General features: G+C 41.8%; 1 protein-coding gene across 1 annotated transcript; it reads left to right on the top strand.

Moving 5' to 3' along the window:
- The first annotated feature begins 424 nt into the window (after positions 1-424).
- LOC139465432 (alkylglycerol monooxygenase-like) lies at positions 425-17,298 on the top strand. The gene is made up of 10 exons (XM_071247145.1): positions 425-617; positions 1,641-1,768; positions 2,656-2,807; positions 4,909-5,012; positions 6,517-6,612; positions 7,325-7,457; positions 8,015-8,229; positions 8,810-8,926; positions 11,595-11,677; positions 15,378-17,298. Exons 1-10 carry the CDS (start codon positions 507-509, stop codon positions 15,568-15,570), a joined length of 1,332 nt encoding a protein of 443 aa, XP_071103246.1. The 5' UTR covers positions 425-506; the 3' UTR covers positions 15,571-17,298.
- The last annotated feature ends 4,076 nt before the right edge of the window (positions 17,299-21,374 follow it).

Below are 21,374 nucleotides of genomic sequence, written 5' to 3'. Positions count from 1 at the left end.
GAAATTATAATGGCAACGTTAACACATCGTACCCGGAATCGAACCCGGGATACATACATACATACATACATACATGTTGATGTGTTGATATTGACTCAAAGAACAGGTGGGGTTGAGGGGGTTGGGGGTGAAGCTTTGACCGACTTAGATAATTGCTCGAATAGTTTTGTGGTCAGTGGGTATAGCCTAGTTTTCACCACTTGAAATAGAAGCGCAAAATATCGCGTTTGACGAAGGTAGCATAATACGAACGCTTAATTTTAAAACTGATGTTTCAGCGAAAGGTTTATTTTACCGACGGAAAGGCTAAACTAATGGTGCGCGCTTGCAAGCTTACCGCATTATTGTAGACAGAGCCCAGTCTACTAAAGACACGTTAGTGCGCATGCGTCAGTGTAGCCATTGACATATCCGGTGATGTCACGTGTGTTTGTTATTGTTTCTGATCAGCTGGACCTCGGTCTGTTAAATGTTGACGTTGATACCTGTAGATAGATAAAAGAGACATGGAGATCGTACAGAAGCTGACAGAGAGACCCAGGAGGCTGCTGTATCTCAGCACGCCGAGCGAGACATCTTTTGAGACGGTGGAAGAAGTGCCTGAATATGTGACAGAGGTAGGTAGGATGAATCAGACAGACACTGTCAGAAGTCCTCACATTGACATCGCCGTGTTGTGATGACATGTGATATTTTCAGCTGACCAGGACGCTAAGCTCCTGACACCGATTCCGAACTAAGCCAGTATTTTGTAGCCTGTTTCGAATATTGCTAAAATAGCACAATGCACATGATCAATTTGATACTTAAATTACTAATACTATTAAATGTCTTATATAATACTTACTTTTTTGCGTGGAAAGAATTAAGTGTTAATTTGAACGTGTTCCATTTCCAGAATGATAGTTCTTTTTTCAGAAAATAACCTTTGACCCTCATTGTAAATTAGAATGAATAAATACCAGAAGTGTTTATTGATCAGTAACACCTCCGCCTGTATCCCTCCCGATATAGTTTGAAGAGGCATGCTGTAAATGCAGCGGAAATCTTTTCTGGCTCGAAGTAGTATACTGTGTCTGAGTGGGGTGTCAATGTTAAGCTATGGCAAGATACCTCAGTGGGCTGGCACTATAAAACCAACATATTAGTCAGGACTATTATACCGTGTGCGACCATACCATACGCTGTTAGTCGGAAAGGGCACGTTAAATCCCAAACCTAAGTCAGTCAGGACTATTATAAGCAGCCACTGACTCATGTGCCTGCATGTCACGATATAAGTAAGATAAGTCTGAATGCAAACTTAACCCCACCTCAGCTGTTTTGTGTATCAGTCTCTGTTTCGCAATGATTCATCTGTCATATGGTTACAGTCCAGCTTCATTGTGTTTTGGGGGGCACGGGCAACCTATGATTGTGGGTTCGAATCCCTGTTCGCCCCGATTATGTTTCTAGGTTTGTCAGCACCATACCCGTGCTCGTGGGTTTCACCGAAGTGGTAAGCGTCTAAGACCTGCATCACTTCGGGCTTTCCTCCCACATTAAGCTGACCCGCCGCGATATAACTTGAATACTGTTAAAAGGGGCGTTAAACCCAACCCAACTCACTCACTCACTCATTGTGTTTTGTGTTCCGCCAGGCAATTCCCTACTTTGTGCTCCTGATGGGACTGGAGGTGTTGGTGCTGGCAGCACAAGGGAAGCAACTCCCCCGAGCCAATGATGCACTCAGCTCAATCAGCGCAGGACTACTGTCACTACTTCATGGGTGGGTCAAAAGTATTGTGTTACATACAGAAAGAAATGGTTCAATTTGCCATGGTTAGAATTGATTCTTGTCAGAACCATGTTGAAGTAGGCTGAAACTATATCATGTATATTCTGTAATATAATTGTAATGATGGTTAGTTTGCTTTATTTCATGTTTATTCCTTTCTGGTGTAAGGCTCCATAATCATTGTACAACTGTAAGGTTACTAGTTTTAACATGTTAACATCAGAAATACATCAACCAAGAATTTCATGGAATTGCTGGAGTTGATATGTATGCATAATAGGAAGTGATTTACTTATGACAGTGTGACCCGTGAAGATCCGGGGTAGAATAGGTCTTCAGAAACCCATGCTTGCCGCAAAAGGCGACTGTGCTTGTCGGAAGAGGCGACTAACGGCACCTGGTGGTCAGGCTCGCTGACTTGGTTGATTGCATGGATCGATGCTGATGATGTCAATCACTGGATTGTCTGGTCCAGACTTGATTATTTACAGACCCCAATTATATAGCTGGAATATTCTTGAGTGCAGCGTTAAACAACAAACAAACTTATGACAGTGTCACAGACACAACCCCTATGCCAGACAACCCACAAGGCCTATTTTGAAAAACAGCTGCCAGTACACTACTAGGTAGTAGATGAGGATAGGCATGTGTTTTCTGGGTGTCACTGTGAATCACATATTCTGTGATTAAGTAACGTGTGTAAGGGAACACAGCTCCCAGAATCAAATTCACTCATTAAGCCAAGAAATGCTACTCTTGCTTATTATCATGCTTATAATGGGTGCTGGAATCGGGTTGATTGGTGTTCAAGTAAACAAACATTCCTTCACCTAAATAACAACACTGTATGATGAGTGGAGTACTTTGTCATGTAGTCTGTTGTTTCGGGCGGTGGAGCTGGTGTGCTACATCTGGGTGTATGACCGCTTCTTCCTCATCTCTCTTCACTGGAACTCTCCATGGACATGGCTGCTCGGCTTCCTCGGAGTTGATTTTGGCTACTACTGGGTACATCGCTGTGGGCATGGTGAGTAGACATCATCTAGTACTTGGTACATTGCTGTGGGCATGGTGAGTAGACATCTACTACTGAGTACATTGCTGTGGGCATGGTGAGTAGACATCTACTACTGGATACATTGCTGTGGGCATGGTGAGTGGACATCTACTACTGGATACATTGCTGTGGGCATGGTGAGTAGACATCTACTACTGGATACAATGCTGTGGGCATGGTGAGTAGACATCTACTACTGAGTACACTGCTGTGGGCATGGTGAGTAGACATCTACTACTGGATACATTACTGTGGGCATGGTGAGTAGACATTTACTACTGGATACATTGCTGTGGGCATGGTGAGTAGACATCTACTACTGGATACATTGCTGTGGGCATGGTGAGTGGACATCTACTACTGGATACATTGCTGTGGGCATGGTGAGTAGACATCTACTACTGGATACAATGCTGTGGGCATGGTGAGTAGATATCTACTACTGAGTACACTGCTGTGGGCATGGTGAGTAGACATCTACTACTGGATACATTACTGTGGGCATGGTGAGTAGACATCTACTACTGGATACATTGCTGTGGGCATGGTGAGTAGACATCTACTACTGGATACATTGCTGTGGGCATGGTGAGTAGACATCTACTACTGGATACACTGCTGTGGGCATGGTGAGTAGACATCTACTACTGAGTACACTGCTGTGGGCATGGTGAGTAGACATCTACTACTGGATACATTGCTGTGGGCATGGTGAGTAGACATTTACTACTGGGTACATTGCTGTGGGCATGGTGAGTAGACAACTTCTCCTGGATACATTGCTGTGGGCATAGTGAGTAGACATCTACCACTGAGTACATTGCTGTGGGCATGTCGAGTAGACATCTACTACTGGATACATTGCTGTGGGCATGGTGAGTAGACATCTACTACTGGATACATTGCTGTGACTGGTGAGTAGACATCTACTACTGAGTACATTGCTGTGGGCATGGTGAGTAGACATCTACTACTGGGCACATCGCTGTGGGCATGGTGAGTAGACATCTACTACTGGATACATAGATGTGGGCATGGTGAGTAGACATCTACTATTGTGTACATTGCTGTGGGCATGGTGAGTAGACATCTACTACTGGGCACATCGCTGTGGACCTGGATAACTCACAGTTGTTCATGTGACCACTTCCCTGTCTTTAGTAATAAAGACTTGTCGCTCAAGTGTGCAGACCCTCAGATGATAATGCTGGTTGGATTGACACCAAAGAGCGTTTAGAATAATGTAGTTTTGGTAGATGGGTATGTTTCTATGATGATGCTTGTTTGACTGTCTGATAGGTATGCTGGTTTGGTGATGGTCGTTTGACAGTCATATGGGGGTCTGTTGCTATGATGATGGTCTTTAAAAAGTCTGATGGGTATGTTGCTATGATGATGGTCTTTAAAATGTCTGATGGGTATGTTGCTATGGTGATGGTCGTTAGACAGTCAGATGGGTATGTTGCTATGATGATGATGGTTAGACAGTCAGATGGGTATGTTGCTATGATGATGATGGTTAGACAGTCAGATGGGTATGTTGCTATGATGTTGGTCGTTTGACAGTCAGATGAGTATGTTGCTATGATGATGGTCGTTAGACAGTCAGATGGGTATGTTGCTATGATGATGATGGTTAGACAGTCAGATGGGTATGTTGCTATGATGTTGGTCGTTTGACAATCAGATGGGTATGTTGCTATGATCTTGGTCGTTTGACAGTCAGATGGGTATGTTGCTATGATGATGGTCGTTTGACAGTCAGATGGGTATGTTGCTATGATGATGATCAGTAGAAAGTCAGATGGGTATTTTGCTATGATGATGATCGTTAGACAGTCAGATGGGTATCTTGCTATGTTGATGGTTCTTTCACAGTCAGATGGGTATGTTGCTATGGTATGGTCGTTTGACTGTGAGATGGGAATGTTGCTATGATGATGATCGTTTGACTGTCTGATGGATATGTTGCTATGATGGTTACTGATTGAGTGTTCGACGGGTATGTTGCTATGATGATGTTTGTTTAAATGTCTGATCATTATGTTGCAATGGTGATGTTTTGTTGCAGAGGTTAACCTGCTGTGGGCTGGTCATCAAGCCCACCACAGCTCGGAGGATTATAACTTGACCACAGCTCTCCGACAGTCGGCTATATTGAAATTTTTTACGTGGGTGAGTTGACAGCCCTTGTACATTGGTTGTTCAAGGCCTGCGGGTGAAGCTGCTTGTTTTATTGTCAATGATGGTCAAAATATAGCAGGTGTAACCATGGTAACATTTTTCTGCATACAGAAAACTTGCATGTTCTTTAAGTATCTTAATATATACTCAGCATCATTTTTGAGGGGTCATGCAGATAATAAGAGATAAAAGTATTAAAGAAACATTGTTTTTTTAAACTTCCAAGAGTGCAGTTCACTTGCATCTAGAATGAACCATTTTATACCCACATAGACTGTTACTTGTCATGAATTGCACGGGCATGGGCTAAACCACTGGTTTGCGTTCAGGTGTGTGTTTTTGTAAGCTTTTTCTATCTATAGTCTTGCAATGTTTTTGATTGTCATCCATTTTTCCACTTTCATAAAAACATCCCATCAGGCATAAACAACATGTCCTTCAAGTGTTGATCACACTGTCAACATACTCCGACATATTGATGCTTGTTGGTGTATGTTCATATTTGTCATTCTCTATATCTAGGTGACCCTGTCATAATGATGCTGAGTATAGTTTTGGAAAGACAACAGTTTACCTGTTGATAATAATTCTTTTAATACCTTCCTCGTAATCCATTACTCTGCAGACTAGCAGACCCAAACCAACATTCACAGTCACATGTTCATTAAGGCTTGGTTCTCAGGCATAAAGTTCACCGCATGTTTCGTTTTTATTTCCTTTAAAAAAATTTTTTTTATAAAAAGTCTGTCCACACTATATTTTCAAAAACCATTGCCTGAGAACCAATTTTTTAAAGTCTAACTGCACTGTTCCTCATTGGGTGAATATGTGTAAGTGGTTCAAGTGTTCACCTCTCACACTAATGACCTGAGTTTGATTCCCCACAAAGGTGTCGTTTGTTGTGTGAATGTGATACTGCTTGTATATTGATAATGTTGATAATACAACACTCACTCACATTCCTTCTGTGTGGATGGATAGAGCCGGTCGTCCCCTGCCTCATCCATGCTTGTATATTGATAATGTTGATAAAACAACACTCACTCACATTCCTTCTGTGTAGATGGATAGAGCCGGTCGTCCCCTGCCTCATCCATGCTTGTATACTGATAATGTTGATAAAACATCACTCACTCACATTCCTTCTGTGTAGATGGATAGAGCCGGTCGTCCCCTGCCTCATCCATGCTTGTATACTGATAATGTTGATAAAACATCACTCACTCACATTCCTTCTGTGTAGATGGATAGAGCCGGTCGTCCCCTGCCTCATCCATGCTTGTATACTGATAATGTTTATAAAACATCACTCACTCACATTCCTTCTGTGTGGATGGATAGAGCCTGTCGTCCCCTGCCTGAACCATGTTTGTATACTGATAATGTTTATAAAACATCACTCACTCACATTCCTCCTGTGTGGATGGATAGAGCCGGTCATCCCTGCCTGAACCATATGTGACCTGCCTTTTTATCAACTGTGTTCTGCCCCCAGATCTTCTACATGCCGATGGCGCTGTGCGTGCCGCCCTCCATCTTCTGTGTCCACAACCAGTTCAACCTCCTCTACCAATTCTGGATACACACAGAGGTAACTCCTGGAAAGTTTGCTTGTATTATTATAACAGGCTATGTTATGTGCAAACAGGATAAAGTATCTGCGATCTAAAGCCTTTTTTGGTGGCACCATGTCTAGTAGAAATCCAACAGGACCTGTAGATTTTTCTAGGTGCTGGTCTTTTGGACCACTGACAAATTTTGATAATTGTCAAACACTGATCTTAGAATTCCTGAGACATAACATAGCCTGTCTGGGCTTAAGCCATGGTTCATACATTGACAATAGAGCCCTCGATTCCCTGAGACATAACATAGCCTGTCTGGGCTTAAGCCATGGTTCATACATTGACAATAGATATTGTTGCAGTTTGTTGGTAGTTACAGTTGATATTGTTGCAGTTTGTTGGTAGTTACAGTTTGATATTGTTGCAGTTTGTTGGCAGTTACAGTTGATATTGTTGCAGTTTGTTGGCAGTTACAGTTGATATTGTTGCAGTTCGTTGGTAGTTACAGTTTGATATTGTTGCAGTTTGTTGGCAGTTACAGTTGATATTGTTGCAGTTTGTTGGTAGTTACAGTCTTATATTGTTGCAGTTTGTTGGTAGTTACAGTTTGATATTGTTACAGTTTGTTGGTAGTTACAGTTTGATATTGTTACAGTGATATATTGTTACACTGATATAATCTGTGCATGAAAAGATGTTTGCTATATTGTTTGTTTAACATCATGTTTGTTTGACCAGACAATAGAAAAGCTCGGCCCCCTGGAGTACATCATCAACACTCCCAGCCACCACCGCGTCCACCACGGCCGCAACCCCTACTGCATCGACAAGAACTACGGTGGCACTCTCATCGTGTGGGACCTACTGTTTGGTGAGGAAGCACTTGTTAGTGATAACGTGTTCCAGGATTTTACCTTGACTTACAAAAGTGAGGGTACAGAGTGTATTGTTCTGTGAGTGTATTGTTCTGTGAGTGTATTGTTCTGTGAGTGTATTGTTCTGTGAGTGTATTGTTCTGTGAGTGTATTGTTCTATGAGTGTAATTGCTTGTGAGTGTATTGTTCTGTGAGTGTTTTGGTCTGTGAGTGTATTGTTATGTGAGTGTATTGTTCTGTGAGTGTATTGTTCTGTGAGTGTACTGGTCTGTGAGTGTATTGTTCTGTGAGTGTATTGGTCTGTGAGTGTATTGGTCTGTGAGTGTATTGTTCTGTGAGTGTATTGTTCTGTGAGTGTATTGTTCTGTGAGTGTATTGTTCCGTGAGTGTATTGTTCCATGAGTGTATTGTTCCGTGAGTGTACTGTTCTGTGAGTGTATTGTTCTGTGAGTGTATTGTTCTGTGAGTATATTGGTCCGTGAGTGTATTGTTCTGTGAGTGTATTGTTCTGTGAGTGTATTGTTCTGTGATTGTACTGGTGATATGTTCCCAGGTACCTTCCAGCAGGAGGAGACCCGGGTCGTGTACGGCCTCGTCCACCCACTGTCCACCTGGGAACCCATCACTGCCCAGCTGTGTCAGCTGAACCACATCATTACAACAGCATGGAGGATCGAGGGACTTGGGAACAAGCTGTCCGTTGTCTTTAAAGGCCCTGGATGGGAACCCGGCAAGCCCCGTCTGGGATGTAAGGAAGATTTGCCTCAGGTAATGCCAACTGGAATAATGGTGTGTTCTATCCTCATACAGTGTGTTATAAATTGTCCTTGTGTTGTTGAATAATGATTGTAAAGTGCATGTTACAATTCGTGACATTTCTATGGGACTCAACCCCAAAAAGTACTTTACTAAGAAAGAGTTATACCAAATATAGCATTTGTTACATTTGACCACTTTTTAATGGGATTGTGTATTCATTTCTATTCTGGTAAGAGATATAGTTAATGTTGAGAGTGTCAGTGGTTGTGTTTCATCATTCTATTGTTAAAATCCCCATCATCTGCATTTTGACATCAGTCAGATTAGGGAAATAAAGTGAATATACCGCATCTTGCAGCCTGGCCGTCTATGTTAATGACATCGACCTGAAAATAAACAGAGCCAGGTCAACCTGAGGTTAAAGATGTGAAGAATAAATCATGCATAGCACAATTGTTTAAAATGATGGTTCTTTTCTCTAGAAAGGACATTTGCCATAGCATGAAAAGATACTTTGCCCATGGTTTAATGAAGTAAACATGTGTTTGGCAAGATGACCCTGATAGCATCCTCTCTGTGTTGCTTGTAGGTGGAGTCCCCAGTGAGGAAGTATGACCGTAGTGTGCCGGTCAGTGTCAGTGCCTACGTGTGGACGCACTTCATCCTAATCCTTGTGGGCTACCTCTATCTTTCTGTACACAGACAGGTATGCAACACCCCCATGTTTCTGTACACAGACAGGTATGCAACACCTCCATGTTTCTGTATACAGACAGGTATGCAACACCCCCATGTTTCTGTACACAGACAGGTATGCAACACCTCCATGTTTCTGTACACAGACAGGTATGCAACACCCCCATGTTTCTGTATACAGACAGGTATGCAACACCCCCATGTTTCTGTACACAGACAGGTATGCAACACCTCCATGTTTCTGTATACAGACAGGTATGCAACACCCCCATGTTTCTGTACACAGACAGGTATGCAACACCCCCATGTTTCTGTACACAGACAGGTATGCAACACCCCCATGTTTCTGTACACAGACAGGTATGCAACACCCCCATGTTTCTGTATACAGACAGGTATGCAACACCCCCATGTTTCTGTACACAGACAGGTATGCAACACCCCCATGTTTCTGTATACAGACAGGTATGCAACACCCCCATGTTTCTGTACACAGACAGGTATGCAACACCCCCATGTTTCTGTACACAGACAGGTATGCAACACCCCCATGTTTCTGTACACAGACAGGTATGCAACACCCCCATGTTTCTGTATACAGACAGGTATGCAACACCCCCATGTTTCTGTACACAGACAGGTATGCAACACCCCCATGTTTCTGTACACAGACAGGTATGCAACACCCCCATGTTTCTGTACACAGACAGGTATGCAACACCCCCATGTTTCTGTACACAGACAGGTATGCAACACCCCCATGTTTCTGTACGCAGACAGGTATGCAACACCCCCATGTTTCTGTACACAGACAGGTATGCAACACCCCCATGTTTCTGTACACAGACAGGTATGCAACACCCCCATGTTTCTGTACACAGACAGGTATGCAACACCCCCATGTTTCTGTACACAGACAGGTATGCAACACCCCCATGTTTCTGTACACAGACAGGTATGCAACACCCCCATGTTTCTGTACACAGACAGGTATGCAACACCCCCATGTTTCTGTACACAGACAGGTATGCAACACCTCCATGTTTCTGTACACAGACAGGTATGCAACACCCCCATGTTTCTGTACACAGACAGGTATGCAACACCCCCATGTTTCTGTACACAGACAGGTATGCAACACCCCCATGTTTCTGTACACAGACAGGTATGCAACACCTCCATGTTTCTGTACACAGACAGGTATGCAACACCCCCATGTTTCTGTACACAGACAGGTATGCAACACCCCCATGTTTCTGTACACAGACAGGTATGCAACACCTCCATGTTTCTGTACACAGACAGGTATGCAACACCCCCATGTTTCTGTACACAGACAGGTATGCAACACCTCCATGTTTCTGTACACAGACAGGTATGCAACACCCCCATGTTTCTGTACGCAGACAGGTATGCAACACCCCCATGTTTCTGTACACAGACAGGTATGCAACACCTCCATGTTTCTGTACACAGACAGGTATGCAACACCCCCATGTTTCTGTACACAGACAGGTATGCAACACCTCCATGTTTCTGTACACAGACAGGTATGCAACACCCCCATGTTTCTGTACACAGACAGGTATGCAACACCCCCATGTTTCTGTACACAGACAGGTATGCAACACCTCCATGTTTCTGTACACAGACAGGTATGCAACACCCCCATGTTTCCGCACACAGACAGGTATGCAACACCCCCATGTTTCCGCACACAGACAGGTATGCAACACCCCCATGTTTCCGCACACAGACAGGTATGCAACACCTCCATGTTTCCGCACACAGACAGGTATGCAACACCCCCATGTTTCCGCACACAGACAGGTATGCAACACCCCCATGTTTCCGCACACAGACAGGTATGCAACACCTCCATGTTTCTGTACACAGACAGGTATGCAACACCTCCATGTTTCTGTACACACACAGGTATGCAACACCTCCATGTTTCTGTACACACACAGGTATGCAACACCTCCATGTTTCTGTACACAGACAGGTATGCAACACCCCCATGTTTCTGTACACAGACAGGTATGCAACACCTCCATGTTTCTGTACACAGACAGGTATGCAACACCTCCATGTTTCTGTACACAGACAGGTATGCAACACCCCCATGTTTCTGTACACAGACAGGTATGCAACACCTCCATGTTTCTGTACACAGACAGGTATGCAACACCTCCATGTTTCTGTACACACACAGGTATGCAACACCTCCATGTTTCTGTACACAGACAGGTATGCAACACCCCCATGTTTCTGTACACAGACAGGTATGCAACACCTCCATGTTTCTGTACACAGACAGGTATGCAACACCCCCATGTTTCTGTACACAGACAGGTATGCAACACCTCCATGTTTCTGTACACAGACAGGTCACACATAGTCCTTGTGGGCTACCCCCATCTTTCTGTACACAGACAGGAATGCAACACCTCAACCTTGACAGTATGATATTGCACAGCATCTGTGTCCTTCCTTTTTCTGAATGAACTGAGTTATTTGAATGTTCAAAGGAGCGTCACATACTGAAATAGACTCAAACACAGATTAAGTTTATTCCCCCCTTCAGATATTTTTAAAACATGACTATTTTGTCTCTGTGATAGTGTATAGTATGCACCCCTACCTGCCTGTATGCAGTGCTGAGTCTTGTGTTGCAGGACTTCAGTACAGTGATGGTGCTGGCCAGTGTGCTGTACGTATGCTTCTCCCTGTCTACCTTCGGTCTGCTGTATGACAACTGGTGAGTAGTTTAGTATCACTCTGTCACTCTAATCAGGGGAGGTAACTACATCACTCTGTCAATATAATCAGGCGCCCACACTGGTGGCAGCGATGTTACCGAGAGTGTAACGAAGGTGTCACACGCTGGGAAGGAGCTTGTCTGTCACTCACATAAGGGGAGGTAACTACATCACTCTGTCACTCACATCAGGGGAGGTAACTTCATCACTCTGTCACTCATATCAGGGGAGATAACTACAGGTAACTGCTCGGTGATCACGTGACAAAAGACACTCACCGAAGGACAAAATGGCTACAGTAAAACACATTAGGGATATCATAGTGAGAGTTCAATTTGTAGACAAAATCAACACCCCAAAGACAGAGAATAGCCACCTTTGTCATTCTCTCAGTTGAAATGTCCAAAGTTTGTGGCTTCCAGCAGTTCATCAATTCATTATACCCATGAGTGGGAGATGTTTATAACGGATAACTATCTATTCTTGTATGTTGGATATTTCACTGACACACCCACCGTAGTCCCTCTGGTGAACCTTGGCTGATGCTGACTTTATTGCTGTCCTCAGTATTTGTGCCGTGTGTTAGCATGGACATTACCTCTGTAAATATGGAACTCTTCCAATGCTAGAAAGATACACAGCATCATCAGATAGGAGGCAAACAATATGAGATTTTATGTCACTTCAAACAATCTGGCTATTAAGGATTCCCAAACAGTAATTGGTATTAAAGGGGCACTGATCTAACGCCATTCCCCGGACTGGTTGTTGCCTTTGTTTTTTGTTTTTTCCCCCGTGAGTACCCGGATGATACGCAACGCAACTGAGCGTGACCAGAGACTGGGCTACCGTCTGCAAGGACAGCTAAATAAACTTGGAGGCTGGAGGCAATATTTGTTTTACGCATTTTTGAATAAACACTGATTGGTTAAATGTGATCTATAAAGATTCGACAAAGGGCGCATGTTAATTAATTTCTTCAGCCTAAACAAACAGACAAAAAGAACGGCGGAGCTCATCGGAAGTCGTCATTTGGAAATACCCCAGATGGTTATAGTTTAATACTAAAAAAAAGTATCCATGCAGTGAAAGCATTTTCGGATTTCGGATTGCGTCGATAATACGATTACTACTCCCTTGTTGTCATCCGCGTTTTCTCGTATAACCTGTGTATTTGTCGTCATTCACTTGATGCTCAGTTAATGAATTTATTACAGGTACAATTAGTGGTAGCACCACTTAGATTACCTGACAAAGGTTCTCATTTGGCATTTATTGTGTCTGGGGTAATTATTCAATCTAAATCCAGGTTTGAAGTGAGGTGAAATGTGCGTTATGTAATATGCACGTGGCAGCCCAGCAAGAGATGAATGATCAGTTGATTTACTTTTTTTTGTAAATTAACGGATCGTTCCTAGTCATCAAAGGATTAACAGAAAATACGTTGATTGATTAATCACTGTTATCTTGCGCAGTGGATATGTCAAAAGTGAGTGTTTACATGCCTAGGTTTACTAAAACAAAGGGAATACACTCCTATCATGGCGTGAAGTGCCGATGTAAAAACAACATACTTTGTTCAAAGGGTTAACTGATAATACGTTGATTGGTTGCTCATTGTTATCAAACTCAGTGGATTTTTTAGGAACCGTGGACGTAATGAAAATAGTTGTCACGTGGCCTTTCTCAGCCAACCTTTGAGACTTGACACCTATGTGAAACACCTGAAACAATCCAAGTGATCAGTTGAGAAACGAACACTGGTTATAATATCCCGAAACGATATATATCTTTTAGAATATTTGATAGTTACAGAGACACGTGACATCGAATAAGTTATTTTGTATAGCTGCAGATGAGTGGGATATTATTCCTTTGTGTGGATATTCACGGATACATTCCTCGAACAAGGAAGCTGCCTATTTATACACATAAATTTGGTAAGTTGTAATTATGGTATTTGCATTTTGTTTTCCTTCATTTGAATGGATTCGTTCTTGTTTCTCTACGTCTTGGTTGGGAAATTCTTCAATGCGCGATAGACGTTGTTTTCACAGGTCATTTCCTTTGTAAGCGTGTATAGATTATCGTCAATTTGTAAAATGTGATTCTCTCAGGCAATTTATAAAATGTGTAAATATTTCAGTCATTTTGACTAAAAAATTTGTCCAGATTGATTAAGACGATCTAAAGGGCCTACAAACATCACAACAGATTACTATGTAGGATTAGAAGTCAAACAACATAGAAATGTACGTTTCAACGTAACATTTTCAGTCTCTTGGTGATGACATAAACATCAAAATGTTTGGAATTCGTTATCATAATAATACAGATGGAAATGTTTTTCAGTCACTTTGTAAAAAAACTGAATATTTAGACGTTTAATAAATATGTTACACATTTTGACAGTAAAAAAATACACACACTATAAAAAAAGCAATGCTCAGATGAAATATTTACTTTGTGTTGCAAGTCAAAATAGTGTAAACGAAAATCGCAAAATTACCAAGCATGTGACTTATCAAAACTTCGTCACCATTACCGATGCTACCCACAAAGATACCTACATTTCCTTATTATCTCGAAAACTGTATTTCATTTTGTTGATCAATGTGACCATACGCTCTTATTACTACCGGTATCCATAAAAGTGACTAATGCGCTTACGAATGGCGCAACAGAGGTCGCGAGCTAGTCTAGATTTCTGCTCTACATCCGGGTACTCACTGGGAAAAAACAATAACAAAGGCAACAACCAGTCCCGGGGAATTGCGTTAGATCAGTGCCCCTTTAAGGATTCCCAAACAGTGCCTTGCTATTAAGAATTCCCAAATAATGCCTTGGTATTAAGGATTCCCAAACAGTGCCTTGCTATTAAGGATTCCCAAACAGTGCCCTGCTTTTAGAATTCCCAAACAGTGCCTTGCTATTAAGGATTCCCAAATAATGCCTTGCTGTTAAGGATTCCCAAATAATGCCTTGCTGTTAAGGATTCCCAAACAGTGCCTTGGTATTAAAGATTCCCAAATAATGCCTTGCTGTTATGGATTCCCAAATAATGCCTTGCTATTGAGGATTCCCAAACAGTGCCTTGGTATTAAAGATTCCCAAATAATACCTTGCTGTTAAGGATTCCCAAATAATGCCTTGCTGTTAAGGATTCCCAAACAGTGCTTTGCTATTGAGTATTCCCAAACAGTGCCTTGCTATTGAGGATTCCCAAACAGTGCCTTGCTTATTGAGGATTCCCAAACAGTGCCTTGCTGTTGAGAATTTCCAAACAGTGCCTTGGTATTAAGGATTACCAAACATTGCCTTGCTATTCAGGATTCCCAAATAATGCCTTGCTGTTAAGGATTCCCAAATAATGCCTTCCTATTGAGGATTCCCAAACAGTGCCTTGGTATTAAAGATTCCCAAATGATGCCTTGCTGTTAAGGATTCCCAAATAATGCCTTGCTATTGAGGATTCCCAAATAATGCCTTGCTATTGAGGATTCCCAAATAGTGCCTTGCTATTGAGGATTCTCAAATAATGCCTTGCTATTGAGGATTCCCAAACAGTGCCTTGCCATTAAGGACACACTCTTAATGCTATGAATGCAGTTCTGTTATGACTCTACTCATGCCAGATGTTATAACTCCCCCATACATGCCAAGCTATTAAAGGCCCAGTGTTGTCCTGCTCTGTTCCAGGAAGTTCTCGCCAGTCATGGAGCTGGTCAGATGTGCCGTCTTCATCATGGCCTGTGAAGTGATGGACATGCCACGGTATCTGGAGTTGTCTCCCCTGTCTGCCCTGTATGTGGTGTACATGGGTTCATCTCTCCTGTGGGGCGGCCTCGTCTTACAACGGTGGCGCTTCACAGTCAAGGGACATGTACACTGAGCCATGGAACACAGCTATGGATGTCCTCATACAATACTCTCACCATCTAGTGTTTCCAACCAGTGTCTTGGTCTTGTACTCATTCCATAGAGACATTCCACAGAGTGTCATAAGATAAAAAACCTGCTCCTGCAAATTACTTAAATTTGTGATAGTTTCAAAGAGGGCCATCAGAAAATATCCTGCGATTGCAAATGACTTACATTTCTCTTCTTATTTTTGAACCCAGCCTGGATGCCATCATTCATTGAGTAATGTCCTCTCTGCTTTGTGGTCCATGGATTGTGTGGTATTTTGACTTAGCATCCGACCCAATCTGAGACTGTCAGGTCACAACATTTATGGCATTAACCTAGATATTCTTGCGTCAAAGTTAGATGTGTCCTACATGCATTTTAACAAGACATGTGTGAATGATGTTGAATGTTTAACACATGTATGTGGCTGATTGAGCTGTATGAATTATGTTGAATGTTTAACACATGTATGTAGCTGATAGAACTATAAGAACTATGATGAATGTTTAACACATGTATGTAGCTGATTGAGCTGTATGAATTATGTTGAATGTTTAACACATGTATGTAGCTGATTGAGCTGTGTGAATTATGTTGAATGTTTAACACATGTATGTAGCTGATAGAACTATAAGAATTATGATGAATGTTTAACGCATGTTTGTAGCTGATTGAGCTGTATGAATTATATTGAATGTTTAACACATGTATGTAGCTGATTGAGCTGTATGAATTATGTTGAATGTTTTATACATGTATGTACATGTAGCTGATTGAGCTGTATGAAATATGTTAAGATTTTTATACATGTTTGTATGAAGGATATGAACTGTTTTAGCCTATCATCCATAGAACTGTTTTTGTGGGCTTGAAGCATATTTCAACACTTGCAGTCAGATACAATTTTTGGTCCTGGTTAAATCTCTGACCATGCAAGTGTTTCTTGTCAAGTTTGAAAAGTCATATCTGGTGAATACGGTGGATGGGATAGAAGTATTTGTTATATACTTCAGTGTAAAAGACTGAGTTTTCTGAATTTGAGAAGTGAAGTGATATCTTCATTGCAGTGAACATGACACTTGATTTTTCACTGCAGTGAACATAACACTTTGCTGGAAATATTGTCACACAAGAGTTACCTCCCCGCAAATTGTCTCCCTTTTTCATAAATGTCAAGGCCCGTGCAGTTACTTTTTACATTAGCTCCATATTGACCAGGCAAAATAATGACAGATAGTCATGCATGGAGTTAATATCGCTTCTTTAAGTTTGTTATTCTCTTGAAAATGCTTCTTGTAAATTTCTCATTTAACTTTTCACTCGAGACTGTTCATTTTGCAAAGCGCCATTTTTGTTACTTGACCAGCGTGTATTCTTTCATTTCCAACAACTGTCTCATAGATTTAAAAATATGTTTTGTTTAAGTAGATTTTGTATATGATCCAAATATATGATAAAGAATTTCCATGACCCTAAATACTTTGTGTTACTTTTATAACTTTTCCTGCTTGTTTTTTTTAGATTTGGTAAACACGGAACTACTTTTAAAGGGGCAATTACAAGCAGTGATGAAATGTTCTTGCGTGTTAGGTAGAAAGAATTTACATTTAAAGGTGTACATTTGTACTGAAAAGACGTCATCTACAGAAACAATATGTGATACACATGAAGTATCCCTGTGTATTTGCACCCCCCAGAAGCAATTGCAACATGTCCCCCCCCCCAGCAGCAACTGCAACATGCCCCCCCAGCAGCATTTGCAACATGCCCCCTCAGCAGCAATTGCATAATGCCCCCCCCCCCCCCCCCCCCCCCCCCCCAGCAGCAGCAGCAACTGCTGACCCCCAGCAGCAATTGCAACATGGCTGGTGTGAACTGGGGCATTTTCCTGGTGGAGAAGAACAACACCTTGAAGTTTGTAGCCCCACTTCTCTTGCCATTTTCAATACCTTGACATAATATTCACAATTCAGCTTGAGATAATCAGTGCATATTATGCCTTTGCTGTCCAAAAGAAGGTGACAACATCTTCTTAGTGGATATGGTTGCTTCAAATGTCTTAGTTTTGTGGAGACCCTGAGTCTCTCCGGGATATGGACTTATGTTTCCCCTGGGGATCAAGTGATGGGTCCGGGTCTCACCACCTGCCACTAGATGAAATAATGTGGGTTGCAGTTATCTCTGGCTAACAGGGCATTAGAGGTGGTGCCCTTGTATCCTTCATTTTATACGATAGCATTCGAGGAACCAATCAGGCAAAAATCTTTGATATATGTAGATGTTCATTGAGCATTGCTTTTATTGACCCATCCCTCTAACTCATTGTATCCCATAAGCCTAGTGTTCAGTACTAGTGGACAATATAAAATTTATTTTTTTTTGGTGTTGGTCATGGGTTGATCAGAGCAGAGATCATACTCGGAAGATGACATTCCTTTACCCATTGGCACTATAAGCAGAATGCAACCGTTCATTTATATTCTTTGGTTGATTGACCCTCTAGGCTGAAAACAACATTGTGACTGGTCTATGCACAGTTTTGTGTCTTTTAATACTGAGGAGGTGATAACAGCCAAGATGTGCCAATAGTGTTAAAGGATTCATGCATACATGTATAAAGCTGACTCACCTGTTAAAATAAATTAGGTTACATATTTTATACATGTGTGAATGATATATTTCGTATGTGTTAGATAGATGTATAGATATTATATATGGAGGTCCATATCAAGCACTTTCCAATGCAGTTTTTGATGATACTAAACAACAGTCTTTCATTTATGTTTCATATCCATTTGGTTTGTGAACTTTTAATAAAAATAATGTATTAATATGTACATTTTACATGTTTGTTTTTTATGTTCGGGTGTTCTGGGATGGGGTGGGGGGGGTGTTACAGAGATTTGATGGGAGCCTCGTGTTTTAGCGGTAGAATGGCCCACCGGAGAACTGATCGGGGGTTCGATCCCCGGCCGCTTCATACCGAAATATGTTAACAGATGGTACTTGTTGTTACCCTGTCTGGATCCTGGCATTAAGGGGCTTAAACAATGACTAGCTGGCTCGGAGTCAGTAAAATGTGTCTGATTGGGGTATTCATGTTAAACTGCGGCATGGTATCTCAGTTGGCAAGCACCATCAAACCGAGCATTAGTCCGAACTAATACAAGCAGACACACACGCACGCACACAATAACACACACACGTGCATATGAGTGCAATAATCTTGGATGCGACTTTAAACCCATTTCACCTCGCCTGACGTAAAAATTGCATTTCTAAATTGGAATATGGAGGCGAGAGCCAGTCACAATTTTGTCAAAAGGACATTTTTGAAAAATCATCCTCCGACGCAGCCATGTAAGAAGTATTTGGAATTGGCAATTATTTGAATGAAGTCGAATATCCCGAAAGTTCACTGGAAGTAAAAGCAGAGGCTTCAGAAAAAGTATTTTTTCGAAAAATAACAGGGAGAAGGAATGGCCCAGTTGTCGCTGTGCAGGGTTGAGTCCCTTGAGCATGCCAGAACCTATGATTGTGGGTTTGAATCCGGGTTCACCCCGATTATGTTTCTAGGTTTGTCAGCACCATACCCGTGCTAGTTGGTTTCATCGAAGTGGTAAACGTCTGAGACCTGCATCGCTTCGGGCTTTCCTTCAACATTAAGCTGACTCGCTGTCATGTAACTGGAATACTGTCAAAAGCAGTGTTGAACTCAACTCACTCACTCAAAAGAAAAAAAAGGCCAAGAAGTGGATCGTTGTCTCAGTTGATCGCAAACATGCATTTATTTAAATGACTACCACTTGTCACAACCTGTCACTTGGGTAGGGACAGGGCGTGGTCTTGTATCAAAGATCGATATTACTCGTATCGGATGCTCGAGGATGTACCACTATTTATATTGTAAGTACTAGAATTGCCAACACGTAGAGCCGACGACATAAACGACAGCACCTTTGTTGCCCAATAGAGAAGACAGGGGTTGATCTTACTGGACCATTTAGGATTGTGGAACCCGGTAAGGGAAGCCAAAGTTTGCCTATAGCTGGATACAGGTAAGTAGAAGTATTTAGTACAAGTCGATAGATTTAGTCTGATTGAAGCATGTATGTATGTTATGATATGTTGTGAACGTATAGAGTATATTTTAGTTTCCAGCTAATGGCTGATGTTATTTTGACAAGATTTTGTTCTATTCAATTGTTATCTGCCTGATTAAAAAGTGTTCTGTGAATACATATATTATGATTCAAGAAATGCTTCAAGGTAGAGTGTTTACATATTCAGCTATACGTAGTAACTAGAAGTAACCCATGTTCAATAACCAAGAGCCATTGTAATATACGTACATGTTTAAATTTACCTAAATTCAATTGAAGTTTGTGATTTATAAATTAAATAATGCATTTGGCTTGGGTGGAAGTTTCTGGGTAATGTTTGCTATTATCGACAGTGTTATCATGGTATTTATATTGTTCATGTATCATGTTCAGGTACATCTTCCTGGGGCAGGGGAGGTAACTGACTTTAGAGTCCAGTTTCCACCTTTGCCTTACTAGAGTGGAATTATAGAGCTACAGTGTTGATGGATTAAAGAGTCTAAGCATATTCCTATCAAAATCCCATAACGAAATCGACATCCGGTTCATAAACAACATGGCAACTGCCGTGCCGATGTCGCCCGATTGCAAGATTTGCAGATCATGTGTACCGTCAACTGGGCGTCGACAGATACTTTCTAAATCTGTTCATGTTTTTAATGAAAGTGCTCAAGTGATTTGATACACTTTGCAAGTTAAGACCCGTTTATGACAATATGGAGCTTGATTATCGACCAGATCGCCTTGACTGGGCGCTGCAATTTTATAAAGCTAATGTAAGTGATATGAGAGGTGGAATATGATTGGTCAATAGGATGGACATAGAAGGGACATAATTCGAAATAGCCACTGGTGGGGCTACGATCGAGCCCCTCAATTCCAGCCTACGTTGGCAAGGATTGAAACTGGACTTACGGTATGTATTTACAGCGATCGATTACTTTTCGAAATGGACTGAAGCTATCCTATTGTATACCAAACACGGTCTTAGGAGATTGTCACAAATTTGCAACAGTGTGTGTAGGTTTGTATACCAAACGCGGTCAGAGGAGATTGTCGCAAGCTTGCAACAGTGTGTGTAGGTTTGTTTACCTAACACGGTCAGAGGAGATAGTCGCAAGCTTGCAACAGTGTGTGTAGGTTTGTTTACCAAACACGGTCAGAGGAGATAGTCGCAAGCTTGCAACCTCTCGTATCACTTACATTTGCTTCAAACAAAACGGTGGCGCCCAGTCAAGACGATATGATCGATAATCAAGATCTATATTGTGATAAAACGAGTCATCAAATCACGTGAGCACCTTGATTAAAAACATGAAAAGGTTTGGAAAATATCTGTTGACAACGAGTTAGCGGTGCACATGCTTTGCAAATCCTGCAGTCGACCGAAATCTGCATGACACTTTACGAACCGGATTTCGATTTCGGTGCGCGATTTTGATTGGACTATGCATAGACTCGTTAGTCCAGCCAAAATGTAACTCCATAATACCAGCCTAGTTCGGCAAGGGTGGAAACTGGACTTTTATAGTCAGTTAACTCGCTTGCCTCGGGAAGATGTGTGAGAATATGCAGGAGAGAAATCAGGGGTGAATTATGTGACAAATACATTGTTTGCGGGCAAAAGTATCACTGGAGAGTCTTGTGTAATAAAAGTTTGGTCATACAAACATTGCGACTATAA

This window comes from Haliotis cracherodii, unplaced genomic scaffold (assembly GCF_022045235.1).
Source record: "Haliotis cracherodii isolate W230 unplaced genomic scaffold, xgHalCrac1.p SCAF_18, whole genome shotgun sequence".
In the NCBI taxonomy this organism is placed as follows: Eukaryota; Metazoa; Mollusca; class Gastropoda; order Lepetellida; family Haliotidae; genus Haliotis; species Haliotis cracherodii.
Note: the sequence above shows the minus strand (reverse complement) of the source record. Positions and strands in the feature narration are given on the sequence as shown.

Coding starts and splice junctions, on each gene's coding strand:
- LOC139465432 (XM_071247145.1), top strand. CDS start 507: ATGGAGATCGTACAGAAGCTGACAGAGAGACCCAGGAGGCTGCTGTAT. Junction 1,769..2,655: donor CTACTGTCACTACTTCATGG/GTGGGTCAAAAG, acceptor TTTGTCATGTAG/TCTGTTGTTTCGGGCGGTGG. Junction 8,230..8,809: donor GTAAGGAAGATTTGCCTCAG/GTAATGCCAACT, acceptor TGTTGCTTGTAG/GTGGAGTCCCCAGTGAGGAA.